The 18,612-nt window shown below is 49.9% G+C and overlaps 1 protein-coding gene across 1 annotated transcript; it reads left to right on the forward strand.

The window, feature by feature from the left end:
* Nucleotides 1-8,264: 8,264 nt before the first annotated feature.
* GDF15 (growth differentiation factor 15) lies at nt 8,265-18,404 on the forward strand. Its single transcript, XM_060233112.1, has 2 exons — nt 8,265-8,514; nt 17,574-18,404. Exons 1-2 carry the CDS (start codon nt 8,265-8,267, stop codon nt 18,356-18,358), a joined length of 1,035 nt encoding a protein of 344 aa, XP_060089095.1. The 3' UTR covers nt 18,359-18,404.
* The last annotated feature ends 208 nt before the right edge of the window (nt 18,405-18,612 follow it).

Consider the following 18,612-nt stretch of genomic DNA (forward strand, 5'->3'; position numbering starts at 1 on the left):
GTCATATAATCAACTATTAAAAATACAAAGTGGCAAAATAGAATTGAAAACTGCTGAAGAGCTGAATAATAAATATGATTGGTTTCAAAAGCAACAAATAAAGAGCTTGGTGGAGAATGACATTAAAACTGAAGGAATAAGAAAAGAGCAAACAGAAATGGAAAAAGTTCTGCTTGGAGACAATGAAAAATTAATTTCAAAATTATATAAATTACTTTTAAAATGGTCTACGGAAGATGAAGTAGTGAAATCTCAAATGATTAAGTGGGCAATTAATGTAAATAAAGAAATACAGATGGAATCTTGGGAATATTTGTGGAAGAACTCTATGAAGCTTTCGACGTGTCATAGTATTAAAGAGAACTGTTTTAAAATGATGTATAGATGGTATATGACTCCTAAGAAATTGGCAAAGATGAATAATAAGATGTCAGACAGATGTTGGAAATGTAAAAAACATGAAGGTTCTTTCTACTATATGCGGTGGACTTGTGAAAGAGCAAAAAAGTATTGGCAGATGATTCAACAAGAAATTTCTAGGATCTTGGGATATGAATTTAAGAAAGTTGCAGAGACTTTTCTGTTGGGATTACAAATGGAAAAATTTCCAAAAGAAGATAGAACTATAATTTGGTACTTGCTTTCAGCTGCTAGGACATTATATGCGCAATTGTGGAAGCAAGAAAAAATACCAGAGAAATGGGATTGGATTGTAAAAGTTATGACATGGAGTGAAATGGACAAATTAACAAGAATTTTAAGAGACTATGATTTAGAAGTTTTTAAGATGGAGTGGAAAATGTTCAGAAGATATGTAGAAAAAAGAGTGGAAAATAAAAGGACATTGGACAATTTTTGATAATGATTAAGTCTTAGAAAAAAGAAGAATATTAATTTTTGTTTTTATTAGTTAAGGGTACCTTTAAACATTAGTACTTTAAGTAAATAACACCGGCGGGGGTCAAGAAACGGGGGAGGGGTGGGTAGAAAGTAATATATGGGATAGATAAAAGAAGTTATTAATGATGCAAAAAATACAATTTGTTACCATATGTTACCAAATAGAATTGTTTTAACCACCAAGTCTATGATTCTATTTGGGCATTAAAGGGTGGTGTGTAGGCTTCCCAACCCTCCCGCCCTGGCGGGGGACCCCCGAATTTTCAGCCTCCTCCCCCGCTCTTAAAAAATCTGGGGGCGGGGGGAGAGAGAACATACCTGTAGGCATCATGTTGTTTTACAGCTTGGGATCCGTTTTTAAAATGTGTCCCTTTAAGGCTGCACAGGAAACAGGAAACAGGAACGGCCCCTCCCTTTCTTTTCCTGTGCAGCTTGCTTTCGTTTTCACAGCGAGCAAATTCTGCTGGAAGAAGACCAAGTACGGTAAGTATTTGTGTGTGTGAGAGAGAGAGAGAGGGAGGGGGCAGGGAGGGGGGATTCCCTGGTATGAAGCCCCCCCCTTTAGAAAGTGTGGGGGGGGGAGGGAAATGTCTACTAGGCACTCTATTATTCCCTATGGAGAACGATTCCCATAGAGAATAATAGGGAATTGATCCATGGGTATTGGGGGCTCTGGGGGGGGCTATTTTTTGAGGTAGAGGCACCAGATTTTTAGTATAGCAGCTAGTGCCTCTCCCCAAAATACCCCCCAAGTTTCAAAAATATTGGACCAGAGGGTCCAATTCTATGAGCCCCAAAAGATGGTGCCCCTATCCTTAATTATTTCCTATGGAAGAAAGGCATTTAAAAAGGTGTGCTGTCCCTTTAAATGTGATGGCCAGAACTCCCTTGGAGTTCAATTATGCTTGTCACATCCTTGTTCCTGGCTCCACCCCCAAAGTCTCCTGGCTCCGCCCCCAAAGTCCCCAGATTTTTCTTTAATTGGACTTGGCAACCCTAGTGGTGTGGGTACTGCGGGGCATAATAATGGATTAACAGTTAGGAACCTCCGGTGTGTTCTGAATTTACTGACAGTCATTTTCATTGGGCGGCCTTTGAGAAGCAGTAAATATTTCTCCAGGGACTTCGCGACATGGGTCATTTTCATCAGCCTGATGTTCTGGTTGTTGCTTCCGAGGCCTTCCCTAACTCCTTGCTGCCCTTTTTGCAGCGGTTCGATCGTAATTGGGCTTTGTATTCCAATACAGCCAAGCTGGGCCTTGGCAATAACTTTTCTGTTTTAGCCCCAGGCTCCGAATTCCTTTTCCTTCCTGTGGCTGCAGGCTGAGTGGGCAATTTCATTGCTCTTTTCACCATGACCGCAGAACGCGACCCATATTGGTGCCGCTCTTTGGAATAATTTTAGTGCCCCCTGCAGAGATGGGTCACGCCAGCTCTGGATACTGGATGAACACATTAAAGAGCGGCATTCCCACTTTCAGTCCCTGCCTCGCCCCATTGCCCCCCTCGACTTGCTTTGATGTACTTCATATGCATCCCACATGAAGAGCCGGTTTGGTGTAGTGGTTAAGTGTGAGGACTCTTATCTGGAAGAACCGGGTTTGATTCCCCACTCCTCCACTTGCAGCCACTGGAATGGCCTTGGTTCAGTCTTAGCTCTGACAGAGTCTATCCTTGAAAGGGCAGCTGCTGTGAGAGCCCTCTCCAGCCCCACCCACCTCACAGGGTGTTTGTTGTGGGGGAGGAAGGGAAAGGAGATTGTAGGCCGCTCTGAGACTCTGTGCGTGAAAGAGCAGCTTCTGGGAGAGCTCTCTCAGCCCCACACACTTCACAAGGTGTCTATTGTGGGGGAGGAAGGGAAAGGAGATTGTTGGCCACTCTGGGACTCTGTCCTTGAAAGGGCAGCTGCTGTGAGAGCCCTCTCAGCCCCACCCACCTCACAGGGTGTCTGTTGTGGGGGAGGAAGATAAAGAAGATTGTGAGCCGCTCTGAGACTCTTCGGAGTAGAGGGCGGGATATAAATCCAATATCATCTTCTCCTACTACTCAACGGAGACCCAAAATGGCTCACAGCAGTCTTTTTCATTCCAGGGCCATCTGAAGCAATGCAGATTCAGTGACTCACTATGAATCTAGTCAGGTCATGAAGGGGTGAGCCAGGAATTGGCTCAGATTGGCCCAGGGATCCTGGAAAAGGAAAGGAAAAGTCCCCTGTGCAAGAACCAGTCGTTTCCCACTCTGGGATGACGTTGCTTTCACAATGTTTTCACGGCAGACTTCTTTTTTACAGGGTGGTTTGCCATTGCCTTCCCCAGTCATCTACGCTTTCCCCCCAGCGAGTTGGGGACTCATTTTACCGACCTCGGAAAGATGGATTATGCATGGGGTGGAGAAAGAGAAAGAAGTCCTTTTCTCCCTTTCTCACAATACAAGAACTCGTGGGCATTCAATGAAATTGCTGAGCAGTTGGGTTAAAACGGATAAAAGGAAGTCCTTCTTCACCCAAAGGGTGATTAACATGTGGAATTCACTGCCACAGGAGGTGGTGGCGGCTACAAGCATAGCCAGCTTCAAGAGGGGTTAGACACAATCTCCTTTCCCTTCCTCCCTCACAACAGGCACCCTGTGAGGTGGGTGGGGCTGAGAGGGCTCTCCCAGAAGGTGCCCTTTCAAGGCAGGTGGGGCTGAAAGCTCTCCTAAAAGCTGCCCTTTCAAGGACAGAGTCTCAGAGTGGCCTACAATCTCCTTTCCCGTCCTCCCCCACAACAGACACCCTGTGAGGTGGGTGGGGCTGGAGAGGGCTCTCACAGCAGCTGCCCTTTCAAGGACAACCCCTGCCAGGGCTATGGCTGACCCAAGGCCATCCCAGTAGCTGCAAGTGGAGGAGTGGGGAATCAAACCCAGTTCTCCCAGAGAAGAGTCTACACGCTTAACCACTACACTAAGAAGGTCATAGAAGTTACCAGCCCCCTAAGAAGAAAATGTTCTCCCTGCCATCTTACCTTAGAACTGGGCTGGTGCCAGGCTTTTTTGTGCCCTAGGCAAGGCTAACTATTTGCACCCCCCCTCCAGTACTAACCAGCCTTATGGCATGACGCAAATCAAGTGACTGAATGTAAGAATTGTCCCAAAATAGGGTTGCCAAGTCCAATTCAGGAAATATCTGGGGACTTTGGGGGTGGAGCCAGGAGACTTTGGGGGTGGATCCAGGAGACATTGGGGTGGAGCCAAAAGCAAGGGTGTGACAAGCATAATTGAACTTCAAGGGAGTTCTGGGCATCACATTTAAAGAGACTGCACATCTTTTTAAATGCCTTTCTTCCATAGGAAATAATGAAGGATAGGGGCACCTTCTTTTGGGGTTCATAGAATTGGACCCCCTGGTCCAATCTTTCTGAAACTTGGGAGGTATTTTGGGGAGAGGCACTAGATGCTATACTGAAAATTTGGTGCCTCTATCTCAAAAAACAGCCCCCCCCAGAGCCCCTGATACCCGCGGATCAATTTCCCATCATTCCCTATGGGAATTGTTCGTGGAAGTGCATGATGATTGTGGGGGCGGAGCTTCCCCCGCTGGCCAGCTGGCTGGGGGAGGGGGGAAGCCTGTAAAACCGGGAGATCCCCCTCTGGGACCTGGGGATTGGGAAGCCTATCCCAAAACTACACGCCTGACGAAGCTCTGTTGGGAAACGGCTTAGTATTGCCGGCTATCCGTCGTGTATCTTTGCACCAGGACGACTGGGCTGGTTCCTTGATATCTCCATGTGTGCCAGAATAAAATTGCAGCACTCTATTGTATTATAATTTGCTCTTACGCGGACTTACCATTATTGGTCACAAGATTTTTTTGCACTGTCACGTGGACTTTATACATGTGGCTTTCAAGTCTGCAAGTGTGTTCTCAGGCGGTCATCGTACAGCTGTTGTTGATATAAAGTTGTAAGAATTTCACACAATATTTATAGTGCTTTATTGAATATAAACAGGGCTTTTTTGTAGCAGGAGCTCCTTTGCATATTAGGCCACACACCCCTGATGTAGCCAATCCTCCGAGAGCTTCCAGGGCTCTTCGTACAGGGCCTACTGTAAGCTCCAAGAGGATTGGCTACAGGGGTGGAATTCTAGCAGGACCTCCTTTGCATTTTAGGCCACGCACCCCTGATGTAGCCAATCCTTCAGGAGCTTCCAGGGCTCTTCGTACAGGGCCTACTGTAAGCTCCAAGAGGATTGGCTACAGGGGTGGAATTCTAGCAGGACCTCCTTTGCATATTAGGCCATGCACCCCTGATGTAGCCAATCCTCCGAGAGCTTCCAGGGCTCTTCTTCCAGGGCCTACTGTAAGCTGCAGGAGGATTGGCTACATCAGGAGGGCTGTGGCCTAATATGTAAAGGAGTTCCTGCTACAAAAAAAGGCCCGGAATATAACTTGTAAAATATATCGTACATTTTACAGCAGATTGCCGTAAGCTTTCGCTTTTTTAACCAGCCATAGCTCCCTAGAAAAGTGACCATATTTTCTAAATGAGTAGTTTAAGATCATCCAGGGATAAGCTAGGACTGCAGCTAGCGCAAACCTCAGGGGTCGTTTTGTAGAAAAATAGGTGGTGGAGCTCATTAGCATACCTCATTAGCATATGCTGCCCCACCCACCGGTCAAAAGCAACCTGTTTCAAGAAAGGAGAGCCCCAGGCGAGCAAGGCCTGCTTGGGCTGGCTAGAGATCCAGCCAGCAGGTCTCGCTCACCTGGGGCTCTCCTGGGCTGCCCCCTCAGTCAAAAGGCCAGCAAGCCACCCACTGCCCAAAATCACATCAGAAGTGGAGAAAGGGTGGCGTGGGCTTCTCCAGGGGTTCATGAGGGCTGCTGGGGGTGTGGCAAAGCCCCTGGTGGCTGGCTGGCTGCCCGCTCTCCTAATTGTTATGCATTGTTATACAGCTGCAGCTGCTATTTAATGGACAAGGGAGGTGGAGGGGGAACCCTCAGAAAGGTTCAGGAGCTGTGCTCCTGTGAGCTCCGGCTGAATCCGAGGCCTGACAGACGCACTTAGTCCAAGCCAAGGAGACCGCTGGGTTTAGGGTGGAGCCTCCTACCTGGGAGTGAAGCTAGCCCGTCGTGGGGTGAGCAGTAATGAGGTTAGAGTCTGTCGACCCCATGTCATGTGACCCTTCGCTCCCGCCTTTGCTGGTGGTGGAGAACAGATCCGTGTAGTAGATTTGTATTACACTCCTTTTCCTGCCCAGCAGAGAGGATATAATAGAGACTGTTATGTATGTGGACTCAAGTGAGAACTGAATTGGATGTTCCTGCCTGGCCCATTGGAGCCAGACGACCAGAGCTTGGCGCCTTGGGAACAATGGGCAGCGGGATCCGAATCCCAGCTGCGCTGCTCCAATCACGGGCCCCCGGCTGGTTTGAATGGACCAATAGAGTGCTTGAACAGGAACCTTGACATGTGTGTGTGTGTGTGTATAGTTGGCCCTGTTGGCCCATCAGGTGGGTGTGGCCTGATATGCAAAGGGGCTCCTGCTACAAAATGAACCCTGCGGTCTGTGCACAGCGTTTGCAGAGCCAACGGCGTTGAGCATTTGGCGCCCTCCTGTTACCTAATGACACACTCCGAAAAGGAGTCAACATTTCAGAGGCTTTTTTGGGTGTGGAGCGGCGTTCCCTCGCAGCTGAGCGAGCGTGAGCCAGCTCATCGATTTTCAGCCTCCAGCTCACACATTTTTGTCTTAGCTCAGGAAAAAAGGCCCCAGAGTAAACTAATTTGTGTCAGCGGCTCACAAAGAAGAATGTTTGCTCACAAGTCTCTGCAGCTACGAGGGAGTATTGCTCGTGACCAGCGTTCGGGGAGGGACGGTGGCTCAGTGGTAGAGCATCTGCTTGGGAAGCAGAAGGTCCCAGGTTCAATCCCCGGCATCTCCCAAAAAAGGGTCCAGGCAAATAGGTGTGAAAAACCTCAGCTTTGAGACCCTGGAGAGCCGCTGCCAGTCTGAGAAGACAATACTGACTTTGATGGACCAAGTGTCTGATTCAGTATAAGGCAGCTTCATATGTTCATATGTTCCCTCTAAGCTGAGTTAGTGTGAGCCAACTCGCAGATTTCTAGCCTCCAGTTCACACATTTTTGTCTTAGCTCAGGAAGGAGGAGCCCCCCCAGAGCACACTAATTGATGCAGCGGCTCACCACTTTCATACCAGTAGCTCACAAAGTAGAATTTTTGCTCACAAGACTCTGCAGCTTAGAGGGAACATTGGTGGGGAGGGGATGACGCCGTTCGTCTCACGTGTGTAGATGGAAATGAAGTGTGGGAAAAGGAGAGGGGCTGGAAACCCCCCCCCCCCCAGTGCTGCAGATGTGCTCGTAAATCTATGGTTTGGGCGGGCAGGTAGAAACAGCGCAGTCTTTCTGCATCTCTCTCTGGGAGCCCTCGGTGGGGTGTGTCTTCATAGTCTCGCGTCTGCCAGCTGGCTGACTTTGGAAAGCGGGTGAAAAGGCAACGGGATGATTCCTGTTTATCTGGTTAGGAGGTGGGAAAGTGGAGATTGGAGTGGGGGCACACCTGTTCCCTGACTGCCAGAGCAACTCTGGGATTCAACCCCGTCAGTCAGTCCTCTCCTCGGATGGATTAAGGGCAGAAGAAATCTCCTGGCTGGAGCGGCTGAAAGGCCCTGGGGGAAGCCAGCGGAGAGGTAATTTGTCTCCAGCCAGCAAGGCTCCTCAGTGGTAGGCTTCCTCTGCACATGAAGGTTCTACTTCTCGCCGCTATCTTGGGTCTGAAAGCTGCCTGGACGTGAGGCTTGCTGGGTTGGGGGCAGCAAGGAACGGACATCTCTGAAGCACTGGCACCGACCCCCGTCCCCCTTTCCCACGCACGGACTTACAACCTGTTGCTCGTCCAATCATGACCCCCCGGGCCAGACGGAGCTCTTCAGAATGTCGTTCGAAAGTGTCTTTGACTTGTTTTTCTGGCCTGTCTCCATAGCTACGCAAAAACACCGTATATAGCCAAGGACTTGGAATCTGTCAAAATTCTCGGCGGGGTGGGGTGCCTTCTCACTCCCCACCCCAACCACCGCACCAGAGTCCATTGTCCCTGGACGGGATTCCTGCTGTCTGCGAGTGTTTACTCCTTCGCCCGGCGGTGACGCAAGGCAGGGCGTGCGCTCGCCAGAGAGCCAGGCAAGGTTCAGCTCGGCTATAAAGCCACGCCGTGGCCCGCTTCATTCATTCCCTACCCAGCCCACAGGCGCCTTTCTGTACGTCTACCTGGGGGATTTGCACCGAATCGTCCCCAGGTGCTCTGTCTGCACAATGCCAAGATCGCGGTGGGTCAACAGGTGTCTTCTCCCAGGCCTTGTGGCCATGGTGGCCCTGCTCTCAGGGGTGAATCCCAGGCCGTCCGGGGGCCACGCTTCTCAACAAGAAGTGGAGGCCATCAAGCGGATCCTCTTGGAGCGGCTGGGCCTGGAGAGACCTCTGGTGGTCCGGCAGCCTCTGGGTCAGGATGGCCTCCGGAAGGCACAGCAGGTCTATCAAGAGATGCTGGCTCAGGTCAGAGCAAACCAGAGCGCAGCAGAGACAAGAACAGCCGTTCATCTCCTAAGGCCAAAACGTAAGTGATCGTTACTGCCGGGTTGCCTCCTGCCTTACGTTTTTTGGGGCCTTCCCCATTTGCATGTCAGATTAGGATCTGGGAGACCCGTTCGAATCCTCGTCTGCCCTGGATGATAACTGGATGGCCTTGGTAGCCGGTTTGGTGTCATGGTTAAGTGCCCGGACTCTTCTCTGGGAGAACCAGGTTCGATTCCCCACTCCTCCACTTGCAGCTGCTGGAATGGCCTTGGGTCGGCCACAGCTCTCTTATCTGGGAGAACAGGGTTTGGTTCCCCACTCCTCTACTTGCACCTGCTGGAATGGCCTTGGGTCAGCCAGAGCTCTCTTATCTGGGAGAACCAGGTTTGATTCCCCACTCCTCCACTTGCAGCTGCTGGAATGGCCTTGGGTCGGCCAGATCTCTCTTATCTGGGAGAACCGGGTTTGAGTCCCCACTCCTCCACTTGCACTGGCTGGAATGGCCTTGGGTCGGCCACAGCTCTCGTAGGAGTTGTCCTTGAAAGGGCAGCTTCTGGGAGAGCTCTCTCAGCCCCACCCACCTCACAGGGTGTCTGTTGTAGAGGAGGAAGAGAACCAGTTTGGTGTAGTGGTTAAGTGTGTGGACTCTTATCTGGGAGAACCGGGTTTGATTCCCCACTCCTCTACTTGCACCTGCTGGAATGGCCTTGGATTAGCTACAGCTCTCACAGGAGTTGTCCTTGGAAGGGCCGCTGCTGTAAAAGCTCTCTCAGCCCCACCTACCTCACAAGGTGTCTTTTGTGGGGGAAGAAGATAAAAGAGATTGTGAGCCACTCTGAGATTCAGAGTGAAGGGTGGGATATAAATCCAATATTATCTTCTTCTTCTGCCAGTCACACACTCACAGGGTGAAGGAGAAGAGGAGAAAGGGGAGGAGAGAATAGGGGGGTCCCCACTGGAGAGAAAAGTGGGGTTTAAAGATCTGGAAAAAATAGAACTTCAAGGGGGAAGGAGCATCTCTTTGTCTGCTTTGAGAAGGGAGCATGAAAGACATTGGGACTCCACAAATGTGGGCTGCTTGAACAGCCGTCCTGTCCCCAGAAGAGCTTCAGAGCTGGGGCTTCGGGGCACAGATGGGTTGAAGCATCAAGATCACTTCCCAGTTTTGGGATTCAAAAGTCTTTCATGCTGTTTCTCAAGCTGGCTTCTTGGTTTGGGCTGTCCTAGCTGTAGAGGACATCCCTGCTGGATCATGCCAACGGTCCATCAAGTCCAGCATCCTGTATCCCTTGGTGGCCAATCAGATACAAGCTTACAAGCATGGCCAGAGTCTTCCCTGGTTGGCATGCAGAGGTAGACTATCTCTGAATGTGGAAGTTCCATTTAGCCATTAATGTTATTCACTTAAATATAGAACCCTAGAGTTGGGAGGGACCTCCAGGGTCATCTAGTCCAACCCCCTGCACAATGCAGGAAGCTCACAAACACCTCCCCCTAAATTCACAGGATCTTCATTGCTGTCAGACGACCATCTAGCCTCTGTTTCAAAACCTCCAAGGAAGGAGAATCATAGAACCCTAGAGTTGGGAGAGACCTCCAGGGTGATCTAGTCTAACCCCCTGCACAAGGCAGAAAATTCACTGATACCCTTAAGTTTTGCTTAAGTTCACAGAATCAGCATTGCTGTCAGATGGCCATCTAGCCTCTGTTGGAAAACCTCCAAGGAAGGAGAATCATAGAACCCTACAGTTGGAAGGGAACTCCAGGGTCATCTAGTCCAACCGCCTGCACAATGCAGGAAACTCACAAACACCACCCCTAAATCCACAGGATCCTCATTGCTGTCAGATGGCCATCTAGCCTCTGTTGAAAAACCTCCAAGGAAGGAGAGCCCACCACCTCCCAAGGAGGAAGCCTGTTCCACTGAGGAACCGCTCTAACGGTCAGGAAGTTCTTCCTAATGTTGAGCCGGAAACTCCTTTGATTTAATTTCAACCCGTTGGTTCCGGTCCTACCTTTGGGGCCATAGAAAACAACTCCACACCATCCTCTAGATGACAGCCATTCAAGTACTTGAAGATGGTGATCCTGTCACCTCTCAGTCGTCTCCTCTCCAGGCTAAACCATGCCCAGCTCCTTCAACCTTTCCTCGTAGGACTTCCTCACCATCTTTTATGCCTCCCCCTAGACACATTCCAGCTTGTCTATATCCTTCTTATATTGTGGTGCCCAAGACCGAACACAATATTCAAGGTCCGGTCTAACCAGAGCAGAGTAAAGCGATACCATCACTTCATCTGTATATGGACAGTAGACTCCTGCTGATACAGCCCAAAATTGCATTTGCCTTTTTAGCTACCACGTCACACTACTGACTCATGTCCACTAAGACCTCTAGAACTTTTTTGCACAAACTACTGCCAAGACATGTTTCCCCTATCTGGTTTTTCCTACCGAAATGCAGAACTTTACATTTGGAGAGCCAGTTTGGTGCGGTGGTGAAGTGTGCGGACTCTTATCTGGGAGAACCGGTTTTGATTCCCCACTCCTCCACTTGCAGCTGCTGGAATGGCCTTGGGTCAGCCATAGCTCTGGCAGAGGTTGTCCTTGAAAGGGCAGCTGCTGTGAGAGCCCTCTCAGCCCCACCACCTCACAGAGGGTCTGTTGTGGGGGAGGAAGGGAAAGGAGATTGTAGGCTGCTCTGAGCCTCTGTCCTTGAAAGGGCAGCTTTTGGGAGAGCTCTCTCAGCCCCACCCACCTCACAGGGTGTCTGTTGTGGGGGAGGGAAGGTAAAAGAGATTGTGAGCCACTCTGAGACTCTTTGGAGTGGAGGGTGGGATATAAATCCAATATCTTCTTCTTCTTTGTTGAAATTCATTTAATTTGTTTTAGCCCAGTTTTTCAGCTTGTATATATGTATACCTGCCTTTCCTACCATACAATAGTGACTTGAGGCCGGTGAAAAATGCAAGCTTGACCCTCACTGAGCCACCTCTTAAAAACAATATTGGAACAAAAATTGACTGAATGAACACCCTCCGTTATTCAACAGCCATCCAGAGCAAATGGGCTCTGGAACTTTGCCTCTGGTGGGAATCCTCCTTACCTCCTCTTGGAGACCCTCCAAGCCCCGTGGGTGCTGTTTGTTGGAGGGCGGGAGCGGCCAAACTTGCTTAATGTAAGAGCTGCCTAGAATGAACATCAGATGTTTGAGAGCCACAAGACATGAACATAGTATGTTTGAGAGCCACAAGGAAGAAAGCTAGCCAGGCAAATAGATGGGGGAGGAAGGAGGGAGAGAGAGGTGGAAAGAAAACAACTTTAAATGCATTTTCCAAGCTGCCGGCTGGCTTGGCTTGGAGAAGTGTCTTAAAGAGAGAAATGCCTTCTCCAAGATGGGATGCTGGGGTTTTTCAGAGCCACACAGCATGTGTAAAAGAGCCACATGTGGCTCCCAAGTTGTAGGGAGTTCCGCAAGGCTATTGCGTGCTGCACGAAGAAGCACTTTCTTTTGTGTCTGTCCTATATGTGCTGCTGCCCATCAATTTCATGGGATAACCCTGAACTCTGGTTATTTATGGGAGAGAAAGTGCTAACTGCATTTCTCTGCCGTTGAGTCATCTTCTTTATAGACCGAAAAGCCGCAAATTCCTTAACGCGTCCTTAACGTGTCCTCGAGGCTCCTGGATTATCTGAGTGTTCTATTCTATACCTTGACAAATTCTGCAATTACCCCTTTTTAAACCGGTACCACGGTGTATTCCAAATGTGTCAACGCACTACACATTTCATGAATATTTTTATAAAGTTTGAGCCCAGTGGCACCTTTAAGACCAACAAATCGTGCGGGCACATAAAAGCTTCTCCCCAGATTGAAATGCTGTTCATCTCAAAGTTACCACTGGGCACAAACTTTGCTCTGTTGCTTCATACGAGGGGTGGCCAAACTGGCTTAACGTAAGAGCCACATAAAATAAACATCAGATGTCTGAGAGCTGTGAGGCATGGAAATCAGATGTTTGAGAGCCTCAAGACATGAACATCAGATGTTTTGAGGGTTGCAAGACAGGAAGGAAGGAAGGAAGGAAGGAAGGAAGGAAGGAAGGAAGGAAAATAGATGGAGGAGGGGGAGGAAGAAAGGGAGGGAAGGAGGAAGGAAGGAAAATAGATGGAGGAGAGGGAGGGAGGAAGGAAGGAAGGAAGGAAGGAAAATAGATGGAGGAGGGGAAGGAAGGAAGGGATGAAGGAAGGAAAATAGATGGAGGAGGGGAAGGAAGGAAGGAAGGGATGAAGGAAGGAAAATAGATGGAGGAGGGGGAGGAAGGAAGGGAGGGAAGGAGGAAGGAAGGAAGGAAGGAAAATAGATGGAGGAGGGGGAGGAAGGAAGGGATGAAGGAAGGAAAATAGATGGAGGAGGGGGAGGAAGGAAGGGAGGGAAGGAGGAAGGAAGGAAGGAAGGAAAATAGATGGAGGAGGGGGGAGGAAGGAAGGAAGGAAGGGATGAAGGAAGGAAAATAGATGGAGGAGGGGGAGGAAGGGAGGGAAGGAGGAAGGAAGGAAGGAAAATAGATGGAGGAGGGGGAGGAAGGAAGGAAGATGAGGGAGGGAGGGAGGGAGAGATGAAAAGAAAGCACACTTTAACTTTAAATGCATTCCACAAACCACAGGCTGACTTGGCAAAGTGATTTAAAGAGACAAATGTTTTCTCCAAGCTGGCTGACGGGATGGTGGGGACTTTGAGAGCCACACAATATGTGTGAAAGAACCACATGTGGCTCCCGAGCCGTGGTTTGGCCACCCCTGTTTCAGACCACCACTATGGGTCACCTGAATCTATTAATATTTTTATGTGTTTAGGAGATGTCCCTGCTTGAGGTTGTTCACAACCCAACAATAATAGAATAATTCAGCTTGGATCGGGGCAGCTGGCTGTTCGCTGGTTGGTTGCTCTCCCCATAATTCCGACTCTGAAGCTGGCCTTCTCCCCCCACTTTGTGCTGTACACTGAATGGGCTTTTTCAGTGAACCTCCCAGCTGATCACCCCAAGTTGCCCCAAGCGGATTGGGAACAAAAGGCAGGCCACATCACTTCTTGGATCCCCCTGGGGGGAAAAAATTCATTCTTCTTTGCCTTAATATTTCCGACAGCCTGCTCATCTTCAAATTCTGGTTCTGATCCCAGTATTGCCAGCTTATCTTTGTTTTCCCAGAGCTTCTGCGCTTTCAGGGAGAGCCAGTTTGGTGTAGCAGTTAAGTGCGTGGATTCTTATCTGGGAGTAGGGTGGCCAATCCCCAGGTGGGGGCAGGGGATCCCCTGGTTTGGAGGCCCTCCCCCTGCTTCAGAGTCATCAGAAAGCGGGGGGAGGGGAGGGAAATGTCTGCTGGGAACTCTGTTATTCCCTATGGAGATTTATTCCCATAGAAAATCATGGAGAATTGATCCGCGGGTATCTGGGGCTCAGGGGGGGCTGTTTTTTTGAGGTAGAGGCACCAAAATTTCAGTACAGCATCTAGTGCCTCTCCCCAAAATATCCGCTAAGTTTCAAAAAGATTGGACCAGGGGGTCCAATTCTATGAGCCTCAAAAGAAGGTGCCCCTATCCTTCATTATTTCCTATAGAAGGAAGGCATTGAAAAGGTGTGCCGTCCCTTTAAATGTGATGGCCAGAACTCCCTTTGGAGTTCAATGATGCTTGTCACAGCCTTGATCTTGGCTCCACCCCTAATGTCTCCTGGCTCCACCCCCAAAGTCCCCAGATATTTCTTAAATTGGACTTAGCAACCCTATCTGGGAGAACTGGGTTTGATTCCCCACTCCTCCACTTGCACCTGCTGGGATGGCCTTGGGTCAGCTAGAGCTCTCATAAGAGTTGTTCTTGAACGGTTTTGATCCCAGTATTGCCAGCTTATCTTTGTTTTCCCAGAACTTCTGTGCTCCTCTATAGTTGGGCAGTACTTCACTTTTTCAAGAAAGCTTCTTACCTGTCAGAACTTCCCTGGTTTTGCCTTTTCACACTGGCCTTCTCCCCTGTTAGATACTCTGCCTGAGGTTCAATTTTCACACTGGCCTTCTCCCCTGTTAGATACTCTGCCTGAGGTTCAATTTTCACACTGGCCTTCTCCCCTGTTAGATACTCTGCCTGAGGTTCAATTACTATAGATTTAAATAGGTAAAGGAGACTGCGACTGCTCTGAGATTCAGAGTATAGGCCAGAATATAAATCCAATATCATCATCTTCTTCTTCTTCTTCCCCCCTCCCTCCCTCCCCTCCCCTCCCCTCCCCTACAACAGACACCCTGTGAGGTAGGTGGGACTGAGAGAACTCTTACAGCAGATGCCCTTTCAAGGACAACCTCTGCCAGAGCTATGGCTGACCGAAGGCCATTCCAGCAGCTGCAAGTGGAGGAGTGGGGAATCAAACCCAGCTGTCCCAGATAAGAGTCCACACACTTAACCACTCCACCAAACTGGCTCCCAATCAATGCTGCTTATACGCTTTAAATGTCGTCTCCTGACTATAGCATGCAGAAGGTATTTCACCCTGTTTGCTTCCCCTTTTAACTTCCTTTCAAGGAACCCCTGAGAGGAAGTCGGGGGGTGGTGGTGGAGGTCATTGGGTTTTTTTGACCTTGTTGGTTTAAAATCGGAACTCTTTTAGCGATGATGCATCAGCCACCTTGAGCCGCAAAGAAAAGCAAAGGGTATACATATTTTAATTAGTACATAAAAATAAATTCTGAGAGCTTTCCAGCATCCCATATAGGGTGATCTATTTATTTACACACTTCATTTACACACACACCCCTTTCTCCACAGAAAGCAGCCCCGTGGCGCAGAGTGGTAAAGCTGCAGTACTGTGATATCATCTGAACTCTCTGCTCATGACCTGAGTTCGATCCCAGCGAAAGCTGGATTCAGGTAGCCGGCTTGAGGTTGACTCAGCCTTCCATCCTTCTGAGGTCGGTCAAATGAGTCCCCAGCTTGCTGGGGGGAAAGTGTAGATGACTGGGGAAGGCAATGGCAAATCACCCCGTAAAAAAACTAACGTGAAAATGTTGTGAAAGCAACGTCACCCCAGAGTCGGAAACGACTGGTGCTTGCACAGGGGACCTTTTGGGGGGGCTCATAGAATTGGACCCCCTGGTCCAATCCTTTTGAAACTTGGGGGATATTTTGGGGAGAGGCACTAGATGCTATGTTTCCGACAGTCTGCTCATCTTCAAATTCTGGTTCTGATCCCAGTATTGCCAGCTTATCTTTGTTTTCCCAGAGCTTCTGTGCTTTCAAGGAGAGCCAGTTTGGTGTAGTGGTTAAGTGTGTGGACTCTTATCTGGGAGAACCAGGTTTGATTCCCCACTCCTCCACTTGCAGCTGCTGGAATGGCCTTGGGTCAGCCATAGCTCTGGCAGAGGTTGTCCTTGAAAGAGCAGCTGCTGTGAGAGCCCTCTCAGCCCTACCCACCTCACAGGGTGTCTGTTGTGGGGGAGGAAGGGAAAGGAGATTGTGAGCCGCTCTGAGACTCTTCAGAGTGGAGGGCGGGATATAAATCCAATATCTTCTTCTTCTTCTTCTTCTTCTTTACTGAAAATCTGGTGCCTCTACCCCAAAAAACAGCCCCCACAGGCCCCAGATACCCGCGGATCAATTCTCCATGATTATCTATGGGAATAAATCTCCATAGGGAATAATAAGAGTTCCCAGCAGACATTTCCCTCCCCTCCTCCTGCTTTCTGATGACCCTGAAGCGGGGGGAGGGCCTCCAAGCCGGGGGATCCCCTGCCCCCACCTGGGGATTGGCAACCCTAACGTAGCCTTCTCCCGCTTCAAAGAGAGCCGGAAAGACGTCTTCTTGGCTTCTGATGCCTGGCCATGGTGGTCTGTCTGAAGCAGCAGAACAAAGTCGGAGTCCAGCTCTGTTGCTGAAGACCTACGAAGTTTTATCGCCGCTGTAAGCTTTTGTGTGCCCGCGCATCGCTTCAGAGCCAGTTTTCTTCTGAAAAAAGCGTCCCTGCCCACAAAAGCTTTTCCCGCGAATAAATCTTGTTCTTCTCAAAGGTGCCCTGTGACTTGAACACCGTTCCTGTGAGGTAGGCTAGACTGAGAGAGCGTGACTGGCCCGAGGTCATCCAGCAAGCTTCTCTGGCACAGTGAGGATTTGAACCCTGGTCTCCAAAGCTCTAAACCAGGGGTGTCGAAGTTGTTTGTTGTGAGGGCCGAATCGTACGTAAATGAGACCTTGTCAAGCCAGGCCGTGTGTGAACCTATTTAAGAGTAGGTAGCAAAGACACAAACTTTTTAAAAGACACAGACAAACACAATAAAAGTTAAAAAAAAAAAAAACACATCAGCACTCATTGGTCTTAAAGGTGCTTTCTTTGTATCTCTCCCGTGGGATCCAGGGAACTGGGCAAAGGAAGCGCTGGCTCTTTTCTTCCTTCCCCAGGGGACCAAGAAGGGGAGGCGCCTCAGCCAATAGAAGGAAGAGAGGCTTGGCTCAGTAGCTCTGTTCTGCAGTTGAGAGAGCCCGGCAAAGCAAGCTATCCCTCCCTCCTTCCTCCCTAAGGAAGGAGCCTCAGCCAATGGAGAACATAGCTCTGTAGCTCCTGTGCAATTGAGCAAGCCTTGCAAAGCAAGCTGTGATGCAGAAGGAAGCAAGAGAGCGAGAAGGAAGCAGATGACAGCCAGTCACTCAGGGGCCTGATAGGAGCCCTCTGGGGGCCTGATTCGGTCCCTGGGCCACATGTTTGACACCCCTGCTCTAAACTCTATACCACTCTGATTCTCCAAAAACTAGTTTTGCTTAACTTGAGCAAAGGGTGGGAAAGGAGTTAATGCAAATATTAAAGTAATAATTCCATCATGTTCCTAAGGTATTTTTCACAGGGGAATCCCCAAACTACAGTTCCCAGTAGTCTTTTGGGGAAGCCATAACCGCACACAACCAACCATAAGATGCCAACCTGCTGTTCTTCAGGGCGTTCCCTTGTGTGCTGGAGCGGTTTGGTGCAGGGGAGGTGGGGCAGGGTTGCTTAAAGACTGCCTTGTTGAACAAGACTGAACTTTATCTGTGCCTTTCTTCTCTCTCTCTCTCTCTCAAGTGACACGTGTGGCTGAAGGTCCACCTGGACGTTTGAAGGCTCCAGGTGAGCTTCATGGGCACTTCTACAGTTTGGAATTCCCCAGGACAGCGTCACTCCACCAGAACCTCATTGTCCTCAGGGCTGAGCTACGACTCTTCAAAGAGGCCCTCAGCCGGTCTGATGTCTCCAGATCCAACTCCACACGTGTCAACATCTACAAAATGGTGGACGGCGAGAGGGTGGCCCCCAAACCTCTGGCCTCCTACGTCCTCTCCAGAACCTCCCTGACCCTTGACCTCAGAGACCCTGTGGCTCACTGGATGGCAAGCCCTGACCAAAGACTTCTCCTGGGACTGGAGTTCTCTACTGACGTATCACCCTCGCTGGCCACCACCACGACAGCAGAAGGAACTGAGACGCTGCCGCTGGAGGTGGCGACCCGGGAGCGTGTGCGGGTGAGGCGGGCACGGCAGCTGGGCGAGGAGTGCGGCAAGGGTGAGGGGAAATGCTGCCTGCGGTCCCTGAAGGTCTCCTTTGAGGACATCGGGTGGTCCGACTGGGTGGTGGCCCCCAGCAGCTACTCCATGAAGTTCTGCGAAGGCTCTTGCCCCCAAAACTACAAGCCGGCCAGCATCCACGCCCAGATCAAGTACCGGCTCCACAGCCTCTCTGGGGAGACCCCGGCGCCGTGTTGCGTCCCAGCTGCTTATGAGCCAATGGTGGTTATGCATTATGGTAGCGAAGGGAAGCTGGTCACCCAGTTGTTCCAGGATATGATTGTCACCAGGTGCCACTGTGCGTGAAGATGACGGATGAGGATTTTGGGGGGAGGCGCCTCTCATCTGCTCAAGGCAGGGGCAGCGGGCCACAAAGGCTGTGAGTTTCTTCGATGGAGGTCATGCCTAGGGCTGCACTGTGGTGGCACCCTTTTTGGTTTCAGAGGGCAGCTCTGTTGGTCCACAAGCACTTGAGAGACCCAAGCTCTGAGATCCGGTTTGGTGTAGTGGTTAAGTGCGTGGACTCTTATCTGGGAGAACCAGGCTTGATTCCCCACTCC

The sequence above is a fragment of the Heteronotia binoei genome, chromosome 2, assembly GCF_032191835.1.
Source record: "Heteronotia binoei isolate CCM8104 ecotype False Entrance Well chromosome 2, APGP_CSIRO_Hbin_v1, whole genome shotgun sequence".
Classification (NCBI taxonomy): Eukaryota; Metazoa; Chordata; class Lepidosauria; order Squamata; family Gekkonidae; genus Heteronotia; species Heteronotia binoei.

Coding starts and splice junctions, on each gene's coding strand:
- GDF15 (XM_060233112.1), top strand. CDS start 8,265: ATGGTGGCCCTGCTCTCAGGGGTGAATCCCAGGCCGTCCGGGGGCCAC. Junction 8,515..17,573: donor TCATCTCCTAAGGCCAAAAC/GTAAGTGATCGT, acceptor CTCTCTCTCAAG/TGACACGTGTGGCTGAAGGT.